Source organism: Herpailurus yagouaroundi, unplaced genomic scaffold (genome assembly GCF_014898765.1).
Source record: "Herpailurus yagouaroundi ecotype Mexico unplaced genomic scaffold, PumYag 164, whole genome shotgun sequence".
Taxonomy (NCBI): domain Eukaryota; kingdom Metazoa; phylum Chordata; class Mammalia; order Carnivora; family Felidae; genus Herpailurus; species Herpailurus yagouaroundi.
The window spans coordinates 2254934-2267369 of NW_024412405.1; the positions used below are offsets into that span (position 1 = coordinate 2254934).

Sequence of the window (12436 nt, forward strand, 5' to 3'; positions counted from 1 at the left end):
GGGGGGGGAAGAGGGTGAGGGACGGGGGGGAAGAGGGTGAGGGACGGGGTGGGGGGAAGAGGGTGAGGGACGGGGGGGAAGAGGGTGAGGGACGGGGGGGAAGAGGGTGAGGGACGGGGGGGGAAGAGGGTGAGGGGAAGAGGGGGGAGTGGGGGGAAGGGGGGAGGGAGGGAGTCGGGGGAAGGGGGGAGGGAGGGAATGGGGAAGGGGGGAGGGAGGGAGTGGGGAAGGGGGGAGGGAGGGAGTGGGGAAGGGGGAGGGGGGAAGGAGGAAGAGGGGGGATAAAGAGAGGAAAGGAGGGGGAGAGAGAAAAGGAGGGAGTGGGAGGGAGAGAAAGAGAGAGAAACTCCAAGCAGGCTCCATGCTCAGAGCCTGACACAGGGCTCAAACCCACCAACCAGGAGATCATAACCTGAGCCAAGATCAGGAATTGGACACTCAACCAACTGAGCCACCCAGGTGCCCCTCAACTCCTTTAACTATAATCCATGCAGGGCCTTTCCAACCACAAGAAAAACCACAAAGAAGTCTATTCAGAATAGTCATGTTTGATATTACGGGATATGAAATTTTCTAACTGTATTTATGGCAGAGAAAAAGTACCAGAACTAAGTTCTATTCCTCACCCCTTCAGAAACTAAGAATTTAAGAGAAATTTATGCAAACCAAAGTAACTTCTTCCAACATCCATGATCCTAGAAGGCCACAACATGTGCAGTTCAGTCTTTACAGATCATGTTCTATTTTAAATCTAGCGCAATAAAACAAAACAGCTGGTTCCAGCCGCTTCGGCAAACAACGGCTCTTTCAGCTTAATTTCTACTGATGCTGGTAACCTTACACAGCACATCTCCCCTGCAGTTACTGAAAGGACACTGTGGACTCCAACAAAAGGAACACGCACGCAGAGAACTACCATGTAGCCAAACAAAAAGTTAACAATTACAGTGCCGGGAAAAAACAAAACTCATTTTACAGACTGAATTATGAAACCTAACTCATTCAAAATAGGCAGCCAGGAACATACATCTGCTATCGCGATGACGTGAAGGGTACCTATAAGTTCTTACTCCAAAGCATGGGCAGTTCTGTGCAGGCATTCCCAAGATTCACACTCAGACTTTAAGCACAACAAACAATCCTACGATTGCAAACAAAGCCTGTACAACTTCAGATCAGTACACTGAATCAATCCTTCAAAAATATACTGAAGCACAAAACAGATTAACCTGTAAGCATGGCAGCTTTTAAGACGTCAACGTGCATAGGAAGCAGGACAGAGGTTACAGGTTAAGACGCCAGATGAAACGTGGTGAAAAGGGCCAACCACAATCCCGTCTCAAGTTACCAACTTACACTTGGGAAGCAGGGTCTGACTGGCGGGCAGAGCGGGGCCCCTCACTGCCCAGAGACCTCAGGAGGGCACACAGGCAGCGCATCCTGCCCCGGCCAGGCGCCCACAGGCCCGAGGCTGGCCCTCCCAGAACAGGCCTTGTTCCCCCCACCCTGCGACACACCGTGGGGAGGTGGCACAGAGCTTGCCCCGTCATCATGGGGACAGGCGGCACCGACATTCCAGTGGGGACGCAAAGGGTCACTGCTGTAATAGCACACGAGAGGGATAAACAGCACCTACGCGCAGGCGTCTCCCTTCAAAGTCTGAACGTTTTTGGAAATTAACAGTCTGAATCACTTTAAATGTGGCCTTCCGGACTCACTTCTACAGGGGAAAATATTTACCATCAGCCCCAACACTGTCCACCCTACCCACACTCTCTATACTCCCAGCCTGAACCACACCCCCCAAAAGGGAGGGAGAATGACAATTTTACCCTAACATCCTGTTTGCTTTCTATAGATCTCCTCCACTGCCACATCACTAATTCCTAATCCCTAATTGTGATTCTCACAAACACAAAGGTAATCCTTGCATTTAACTTCTGTGGACATCCTAATTCCCAGGAGGAGGTGGCAGAACACTCACGGGCACACAGGCTTCGTGGTTTTAGGAAGGTATACACCCACAAGGCCACCCCCCCGGCAAGGAGGCAGACTTAACAGAAGAGCGTGCCACAGTCCTTCGGGGTTCCCTTCTGTGAACCCTGTACATCCTGACCTCCCTTTCTTTGGCCCCCAGCAGAGGTGTACTCCTTCGTTTCAGTGCACACGGAGACCCTGCAGTATCTGAGCACGCCCAGAAAGTCAACACACAGGGTCCTCCACAGGGGTGCAGATGGGACCACAATTAGCATTCATGCTGGAGCACTCACCTCGCTCACCCAGATCCGGTCTACACGTTTTGCTTACTGCTTACAATAACCCTACCAATCGGCACTCACAGAAGGGATCTAAAACCCAGGGAAAGCAGGGGACTTACCCATAGCTCACCAGCTGAGTTTGAGGCAGGGCTCAAACCAGGCCAAAACAAGCCAGAGGCCCTCCCTCCACTGCCACCGAACCAGCCACACTCACAGGATGGTACACTTGAGCCTCAGCTCAGTTTACAAAGAGCCCAGCCATGTCTGCTTACCAACAGTCCTTAAGTTTTAAGTTGAAATACTTCATTAACTATTTAACTATAATTGGGGCGCCTGCGTAGCTCAGTCAGTTAAGCATCTGACTCTTGATTTTGGCTCAGGTCATCATCTCACGGTTGTGGGTTTGAGTCCCACCTTGGGCTGTGACTCCAACAGTACAGAGTCAGCTTGGGATCCTCTCTCCCTGCCCCTTCCCCACTTGCACTGTACCTCTCTCAAAACTAAATCAACTTAAAAAATATATACTTGGGGCACCTGGGTGGCTCAGTCGGTTAAGCGCCCGACTTCGGCTCAGGTCATGATCTTGTGGTTTGTGAGTTTGAGCCTCTCATTGGGCTCTATGCTGACAGCTCACAACTTGGGGCCTGCTTCAGATTCTGTGTCTCCCTCTCTCTGCCCCGCCCATGCCCATGCTCTATCCCTCAATAATAAACATTAAAAAAACTTTTAACTAAAATTAAAATTACATATGTATGTATGTATATACATACATACACACACACACACACACACACACACACACACACACACACACACACACTTAACTAGGGACACGTGGGTGGCTCAGTCGGTTGAGCAACCGATTTCAGCTCAGGTCACGATCTTACCAGTTGTGAGTTTGAGCCCTGCGTCAGGCTCTGTGCTGACAGCTGGCAGCCTGGAGCCTGCTTCAAATTCTGTGTCTCCTTCTCCCTCTCCACCCCTCCCCCACTCACTCTCTCGCTCTCAAAAATAAACATTAGAAAAAAATTTGTAATATATATAACTTTAACTTACCCTTCATGCCACTAAAATTTTTGTTCATTTATGGTTTAAAAAAATTTTTAAACTGCTGTTTTCAAAAGTCACTGTGAAAGTTTTCCTAACACACTTAACTAAAAGTTCATGCCTGAGAAGCAGAAAACAGAATCTCTGCGCTCAGAGCGGCCCCGGCCAGTGACTGGGCCACTCTTCCAGCACCTTCCGGTTCTTGGGAAAAGACATGGGCTTTTCTCGCCAAACCAGCAGGAATCTGTACAGTCTGTTTCACTTGTTTTAATTTTGTTCCAGGTTGAAAAGCTGAAGCCAATGGTCTCCAATTTAAGGTTGTACCTGTAAGACCCAGCCCTAATTTTATTTTATTTTTTTACAGTTCTCTTTACATAACACACCCAAAGTATAGGAGTATTGTACAGATGAACTAATAAGCTCCTCTAACACAAGAGAAGAATATCTAACATGTGCAAAGCAGAATGCAGGGAGACACTCAATTCTGTGCTCGTGACAGGTAATTTTCATATAGGCTACAATTCATTCCAAACCACACATGGTTGCTCACACGTGTGTTCAGACTACCGTTAAGCAATGAAAGTTCCTATGATAAATGTATTCTATGCACTGCTCTCAGGCCAGGCCCGTATGACTACTGAGTGCATGGAATGTGGCTAGTCGAACTGAATTTTTAATTATTTTTTAATTAATGCTTAAATGAATTTAAATCTAAATTTACACAGCTACGTCATTAGGTACCAAAGCCCTAGAGATATGGCCTTGCAATTTTTGGGCATAGAATAATGTAGAGTTTGAAGAGCACACTCAGCACTACCAAAATATTTTCTCTGCCAGGCATTTTATATTTTTATACACACACACACACACACACACACACACACACACACACTGAAACCTTGAATCGCAAGTAACTTGCTGTGCGAGTATTCTGTAAGACAAGCAAACATTTCTAATAAATTTTAACTTGATAAACGAGCAATGTCTTGCAATACGAGTCCTATCGGATGCCAAATGTCACATGATCACAACCAAGTCAATGGTTCCTGAAACTCGCTTTGATGTATGAGTGCTCTGGGCTACAAGCATGTTTTCCAAACAAATTATGCTCATAAACCGAGGTTCTACTACATAAAAACAATTTATGTATACAGATACATAAATATATATGTATACACATACACACACACACACACATACACACACACACACACACACACACAGTAAAACCTTGGCATATGTGTAATTATGTATACTGGCCCTAATTTTCAATCCAGCATTTTCTCTCACAGCCTAATCTAACTACACTCCATACTTCCACTCTTAGGAACTAGAAGAAATGGGATTCTGGCATCCTGGATCTAGCCTACAGCTCCATTCCAGAACCCTACCAGCTCCTCAAATCCACTTTCCCAAGGGCTCCAGGCTGAAGGGAGACTTTGGAAACACCGTTTTCTACTCCAAAAATGCTACTCAGAACCTCAGAGACCCCGTACCAATGCTTCTCAGGCACTCAGCTTAAGAGGTAATTAAAACACAATAATCGTTGAACAAACAAGTGAATACCAGCACTGTATTTCGTGTAACATGTGGCCCACACAAGCCAACGTGGAGGGAACCCCATGCCAAGAAGTCCCTGCCCTCCAGGTAAGGGTGTCTGGCAAGCGCACCTGTGCTCCGTGAGAACGTTCACTGCAGACGGGTGGTTGGCACAATACGCAAGGTACAAGGTTTTCATCTGTGGCATCAGATTTAAAAAGCATCCTCCAACTCTCTGCTGAGCTTCTGGCAACCTAGAGATACACAACACAAAGGAAATAATCCTAAGTTTCATAGAAAGAAAATTGCCAAGTAATGAACACAAAATCTGAGACCTCCTTGTAGACCACCTCCGTGAAAACAAAATCTACAAATCCCAGAACCTAAGTGTTCACACCGGCAGTCCAGCAGGGAGAGGCATCTACCTCGAAAGCGGCTCTGCTAGGAAGCACCAAACTAACGCCCTTCCTTTTCTCCAGCATCCAGCCGCCACAACCCACCTGCGCACAGCACAGCCAAAACGCCACAAGGCCAACTTTGGATGGTGAGAGAAATGCAGATCATGAACCTTTAAGTTTTGTACAAAAGGAGAATTATAAAACATGACTACTTGTTGGCAAGGTTTCTACTTAAGCAGCATCAAGACGCGTGCATGCGCGTGCGCACACACACACTACAGCCCGCCTTCCCTTCAGGTAAAAGCTGGAGAAGAGCACAGCCACAGACCCATCTCCTCCCAGGTCTAGGCCAGGGCAGTTGCTGAGCCTGGAAAGGCCGTGAGCTCACAGTAACAGGAAGAACAGAAAGCGATGATCAGCACCACCAGTGGAAGCAGAAACGTGCACGTGGGGCCGTCCTAACCAGACAGGCACGGCCAACTCCCAGATGGAGGCCAAGCCCTCAGCTGGGCGCAATTATCTACAACATTCCACCTCCGGCTACAGCCTCACCATTCCTATCAAACGGACTTCTCCCTCCTGCAGATACACAAACCTTGAACAAAATATAAAACCAACCTCTGCAGGTGGTAGAGCACCAGGGAGGAAGATTCTGGAGACGGCTGGCATTTGGAGAAGGAAAGGACACAGGGTGTGTCTCCGGTTCTCTGTACCTCGGGGCCAATGGCGGCCGAGGCTGGCTTGCATAGGGCAGCTAAACCCCAAGAGAAAACCACAGGATCTGGCTGAACGTGAGCTGATGGGACGCGGGCGGAGGGGACGACGACACCTCGGACTGTGAACCTGAGCTCTGCTCCGATCTGAGGACTTTCAGAACACTCACGATCAAAGCTAAGGGGAAAGGTTGATCAGGAAAGCTCATCTCCGACCCTCTGCTCTCCTGTTCCACCATGACAAATCCAACATCTCATGCCAACGCACCGTGCCCTTGAGGAACTCAACCGAAACAACACCTAAGTCCTACTGAGTAAAGAGCCAACACAGGCCTGACTGAGTGCTGGACTCTCAGCTCATGTTCCCTCCCTGAATTTCAGCATTCAGAGCCGTACATCTGCGGTGCAGACGGGGAGATTCACGTGCTTTCACAAGCCTGAGGGGAGGCCCAGAAGAGGCGCCACAAACGTACTGTAAAAATATGAACTCCTTCAGTCCAAGTTCTCGACAGCTGGTGGGGGAAGCAGGGGCAAACGCCGACTTCCACTTGCACACCCTGGGGCTGGCCTCCTGCAAAGACCCCAAACTGAGGGCCAATCGCCTTCATTTACCAAAAGGAAAACAGTGATTGCCAAACTCCTCTCTTCATGGCCACCTAAGTCAGGCCACTCACATGAACCAAACCGCCCGAGGAGGAAGCAACGTGAATTTGTCTGAAGGCCAGCATTCACTCTGCGCTTCCCCTGCACACCTTCCGGGATGAAGGGCCTGGAGGGGCCTAGAACCTACTCCGAGCACAGCCAGCTGTGCGCCTGGGGCCCAGGGGGCAGAGCACCCCTCGCCACTTCCCAGACTAAGACAAGAAACTACAGGAAGGACAAACCAGAGACCAACCAGATCCCAAGAGAAAAAGTTACCTCATCCTTCTGTCGGCTAAAGAAATAGAAATTGCAATAACAAGTGCCCCCCTCTTGCATCAAGTCCACAGGTAAATAAACCTCAAATGTCACATGGTGACCTACAACCTACAAAGTTCTCACATATGTCAAGACTTCAAGTCCTCCAACACCCAGCAGGCACTTAGTCAACTAAGTGAACTACGCTACTGAGATCAGTAAACTGACCCTAACCCTTAAACGTCTCACGTTAACCAAGAACAAAAGAGTCACACAGGAAAAAAAAAAAAAAAAAAAAAAAGCCAATCTGGTGGCCAATCAATTCAGAACATGCCTCCCCACCCCAAAAACACCTTGGAAAGAAAACCAAGCCGGGTACGTGCGGGCAGCACATTCCAGACACCGCATTTCACTATCCTTGGCTTCCGGGCGGCCAGGAGCAACCCTCGCACAGAGCCTCTTCCTCCTCAGGCTCCTCACCCCTGCCTCCCCCATCCACCCAACACCGTAAACTTCGCTGCTCCCGGCAAGACGCTCTCCTTTCTCATCAGGAGACCTCACCTTCAAAGACCCCAACTAGAAAAACCAGATGTCAGAAACACAGCTTCTACTAGAAGGGTTGATAACCCAAAAGATTCAAAATAACAGTTTCCATCTTTGGAAACAGGAGTTCTAGAATCAGATCAAAGCACATTCTAAAGCTACCCGTTGTACTAATCTGAATTTCACAGATTTTTAGCGTCGTACTTACTTGGTGCATTCTTCTAAAGACTGTACAAGCATTTGCTGGAAAGAACATATCTCTTCTAGATTTCCCATTAAATATGAAATGTTTGCTGAACTTAACCTAGAGCCAAGAAAAAGAACAGTGAGACTATTATGTACCGTGTCACTCTCCTGTCTCACCCCAGGGCCCTGTTTGAGTCTCTAACCCGCTAAAATCCTTCCTTCCAGAGCAAACTGGTACAGTGGGTTCCATTCCACCCTCCATTCTGTGGAAACCTGAGCAAACAGCCTAGGCAATGACAATGCTGCAATTAACACAGTTTATCGTCCAACTTACTTCTCGCTGGTCTGCAAAGGCCGCAGGTAGGTAGAAAGCACAGTCTGAAGTTCTTTAGCATACTCATTTTCAGTTTCCAAAATATTCTGTAGCACCTACAACAAATGGTGAACAGCATTATTCGCCACTAAAACTCATGAGCTTTGACAAGTGCATCAGCATCATTCACTTTACAGGTCGCTTCTGCATTAATACTAGTGTGCTTAATATCATCACTTCCTGTGACTTAACTACCAAAACCCACGTACCAAATTCTTACTATAGCTACGTAACAGACTTCATCTCATTGCCACACACATAACACAGGCACACCTAGAACGAGGCTGGGAGCGCCAGGGTGGCCCAGTCAGTTGAGCATGTGACTCCTGATTTCGACTCAGGTCATGATCTCACGGTTCACTGGATTGAAGAGCTTCAGACTCCATGCAGAGTATGGAGCCTGCTTGGGACTCTCTTCGCCTCTCTCTTTCCCTCCTCCCACCTCAAAATAAATAAACTTTAAACAAAATGAAGAATGAGGGGGGGCACCTGGGTGGCTCAGTCAGTTGAGCATTGGACTTTGGCTCGGGTCATGATGTGACCCGATCATGGTAGGTTCAAGCCCCACCATGTCAGCTCTGCTGACAGCTCAGAGCCTGGAGTGTGCCTCAGATTCTGTGTCTCCTCCTCTGCCCCTTCCCCATTCATGCTCTCTCTCAGTCTCTCAAAAATGAATAACCGTCAAAAAATTTTAATTTAAAAAAAAAAAAAAAAGAGTGAGGCTGGAACCAACTCCATCATCAGAAAGTACTGCAGTACTGCCCCATCTGTTCAGATGCAAAGAAGAAACCACTGGTAACCACAACAGCAAGGACACAAGGATCAATCTCTGACACTGCGTCGTGCATAAGCAGCCAGCCACTCACAAAAAGGATACCCTGCACATCCTACTTATAGTAAGTCCAAGAACAGACAAAACTAATCTAGGAGGGCAGAAATCAGAAGGAGGGAGAAGTGACAATGGGGAAAGGAGCCAAAGTTTCCAGGGTGATGGACATGTTCTATATTGTAATTTGAGTAGTTGTTATAGACCTTGTCCAAGCTCCACGAACTGTACAGTTAAGATCCATGTATTTTAACATATGTAAAATATATTTCAATTAAAAACATCTAGTTTTCTCTTCAGATTGCACCTAGCAAATCTAAATCAATTTCATTAGAGAACAGTCTCAGATCTTATACACATTTATTAAATATCAAAGGTCCACCAGTAGAAAATCCTTAAGAAGCCACTACTTTAAAGACAGAACAATGATGAATCAATCTTAAAATGTTTCCTGATACCCTAAAGTTAGTACAGCAAATTCAATGAAAACAACTTTATAATTCCTAAAAACAGGTTTTTAAAAAAATACAAAACAGCTGGGCTGAAAAATACGCCTCAGGTCACTTGCGTGGCTCCATCAGTTGAGGGTCCAGCTCCTGATCTCAGCTCAGGTCATGATGTCAGGGTTGTGGGATCGAGCCCTGTATCAGGAGGTCTGTGCTGAACATAGGGCCTGCTCGGGACTCTCTCCTCCTTCCCCCCGCTTCTGCCCTTCTCCCCAACTTGCCCTCTAACGATACAAATGTTATCTATGAAAAATAAAAAATATGCCTCTTGGCATCAGTAACTGCCAAGAGCAAAGGCCCTCCCCAGGCAGGGTGGGAAGGTGCCTGGATGAGAGCAGGCAGGAGACTCCTCACCGAGACCGAGCACACCCCCGGAGCCCAGCAAGGTGCTCTACGCTAGCATCTCTAATCCTCAAAGTCTTCCTCTTGAAGAGACGAAGATTCAAGTGGAGAGGGTAAGTATCCTCCCAAATCAGACAGCCAGCCAAGAGCGGGGCTGGCGTGTGCATCTTGATCTGTGGCCGCACGGCCCCCTCACCGCCTCTCCGGCTGCCAGGCCGAGGGCAGTGGGACTTGACAGAAGCGAGGAACATAACCCCTTCCTCAACCACTTTCCATCCCCCTCTGGCCACAGACCAGCACCTTCTTTCCTCAGAAAATCACGTCACACGTATCTTCTGAGCATCCACTAGAGTCCTACAAACGCGTGATTTCGTCTTCCAAAACAAGTTGCCTAGGTCCTGCAGAAAAGCCGCGTAGAATAAAGACAAACGTGGTCCAGCTTCCCCCCAATTTGGTAATTAAAATACGTGCTTAAATAGGTAGAAGTGATCAGTAAGCCCAGTTTAGATTTCCACACCAGTAACACACACCACGGATTCTCCACCTGTTCGGTACGTTTTCTGTGCGCTGACCAAAGAGCATGGTCCCTCACGAGGAAACGCAAACCCGAGTGAGTAACCTCCACGCTATGCTGTGTGCGATGAAGACAATCGGCTGCTTTCACTGAGACTCGGGCTCTGGTTTCGCCCCTGAATGGGTCTATTCATGCAGGAGTGGGGGAGCGGGCCACAGGGAGGGGGCGGCGCTCCAGGAGCTCATGCCTTTGTGGGGAAATCTGGGTGTCGATCCCAGGATTACAATGTCTTCCTTCGAAGAAATGGTCATTGGGCACGAATGTCAAAGGAACAGTGGGCAGAGAACATACTGTGACACCAGCCACTGTAGCAGAAAATCAGACTTTCAACCAGATCTTGTCCTTCTAAAGTGACATGAAGTCAACCAAGTAGACTATTCCTTGAACTAAAACAAAAACTCTGTCACAGTAAAGATGAAAAGTCTTCAGTGTTCCAACAAAAATTAAATGAGGATCTCATGTCAGGAATACAAACACTACAAAGCAGCAGCAGAGCACATGTGAAAACCTGCACACCTTTTACAGGAGGAGGGAGACAAGTGCAAGAACACCTCCCCAGCGTGTGACGATAGTAAGACCGCATTTCCCCCATCACAGCACCAAGCACAGTATGCGGATATAGAAGCCTCCCGTAAGAATGTACCAGAAACAATGCCAAAGAAACCTCTGCCAAAAAGTGACATCAAGGCAGTCAAGTTAGTTAATGTCAACCACCAGTTAGAAACATGCTCTTCCAGTGTGCGCTAAGGACAAGTTCTGTAATCCTCCCGTCCCAACACTCCCCGTCCGTCACACTCAGCTGTCCCACCAAACACTCGCCCCAGACCAGGCAGGGTTGACCTGACCGAGTCCCACTGACGCCAGGAGCCCCCCCCGACCCACCCCCTCCCCAGCTCCAGAGCACCTGTCTCCCCCTCCGGGACTTGCGCGCGCTCTGGCTGCTGCAGGACCCCATGTGACTCCCCCGCCAGGCTCCAGCGCTCCATGCCACGAAGGCCGGTCCCACACGTCTCACAGCAGAGCAGCCTCTGCTCCACAGCTGGGGAGGGAGGCCGGCCTCCGCCTCAGCGAGCTCTCCCTCAGGCGTGAGGCGTGGAGAGCCCCCGCCAAACAATGGGGCCACACAGGAGGAGGACATCAGGCAAACCACACAGACAATCCCAGAGCTGTCAGCCGTTACAGCAACACAAAACAAAAGGACTGACTTCATTACCCCGCAGACGCACAGAAACTCACTTCATTACCACCATTAAAGGAGCGCTCAGTATCGCAGATTTTACACGGGAGTTGCAAATTTCACCGCAAATTTTGGTAGGTTTCATATTTTAGGTCATTGAATCTTTTAAAAATAACTTATTTACATATAAGAAGAAACAAGTTTTCTTAGAGATTTGATGAAGATGGAAAGATCATCATTAACTAAAACCCAACTTTTAGAAACAACTTTGGTCCTAAGCACGCCCTTGAAACTAACAGATTCAGACAACAGGAAATAAGCCACCCGCCCCTCCCTACACAAGGGAAAAATCATCCTTGCACGTTTCCTTTCAACCCAGTCTACTTAAACTGTACTTACATTCTCAGAACACAGATTCGAAGACCAGACTTGAGCCTCTGGGGAATAACAGGAAGGAACAGCCTGCCCTCGCTGCTGCAGGAAGCAGTTCCAAACCCCCCCCTCCACAATCCACCCCCAACCCCAACCCCCCACCGGCAGGTACTGATTGAACAGAGCTCTCTCGTCTCCACAGGTTCCCAGAAGAGTCTGGAAGGGCCATGCAAAGGTTTTAAGTTATTGTGTCTTTTGAAAAAACGTTACGATATTTCTAAATTCGGGGATTCATGAGGCCTTGGGATAGATTTCTTCCAAATGCTAAAGGCTCACTGCAAAAGCTCCAGCAGAAGTCTTGGTTCCACTGGGATACAGATTGCTGCAAGAAGCCGGCCTCAGCAGACAGATGTCCACGACCGCACGGTGATACACCAGGGGCCAGTCCCGGGCACCCAGCAGACCTGGGCACAAATCCTGGCTCTGCACAAGTCTATGTGTCTGTTTAAAAAAGGCAGTATTGGGGGAACAGGGTTATTTCTTACAGGGTGGGGACACTCAAGAGTATCAGCTACCTGACACAAACCTCCTAACACAGTCTTCAAACCCAAACCCAGAATCCTTCATGGTGCTCCTTCTTACACGACTCCGTTAGCCAGGAGGTACGGACTAAAAAGCAATCTTG

General features: G+C 48.2%; 1 protein-coding gene across 8 annotated transcripts in view; it reads right to left on the reverse strand.

Annotated features, from left to right (window-relative positions):
* The window catches only part of ARHGEF7 (Rho guanine nucleotide exchange factor 7), a 108895-nt gene that overhangs the window by 35554 nt on the left and 60905 nt on the right, over nt 1-12436 (reverse strand). For all 8 annotated transcript variants that reach the window (XM_040487074.1, XM_040487073.1, XM_040487068.1 and 5 more), the window contains 3 exons: nt 7916-8010; nt 7604-7699; nt 4976-5098 (listed from right to left, as the gene is read on the reverse strand). In XM_040487074.1, the coding sequence (XP_040343008.1) occupies nt 4976-5098; nt 7604-7699; nt 7916-8010 (314 nt within the window). The remainder of the gene's footprint in view (nt 1-4975; nt 5099-7603; nt 7700-7915; nt 8011-12436) is intronic.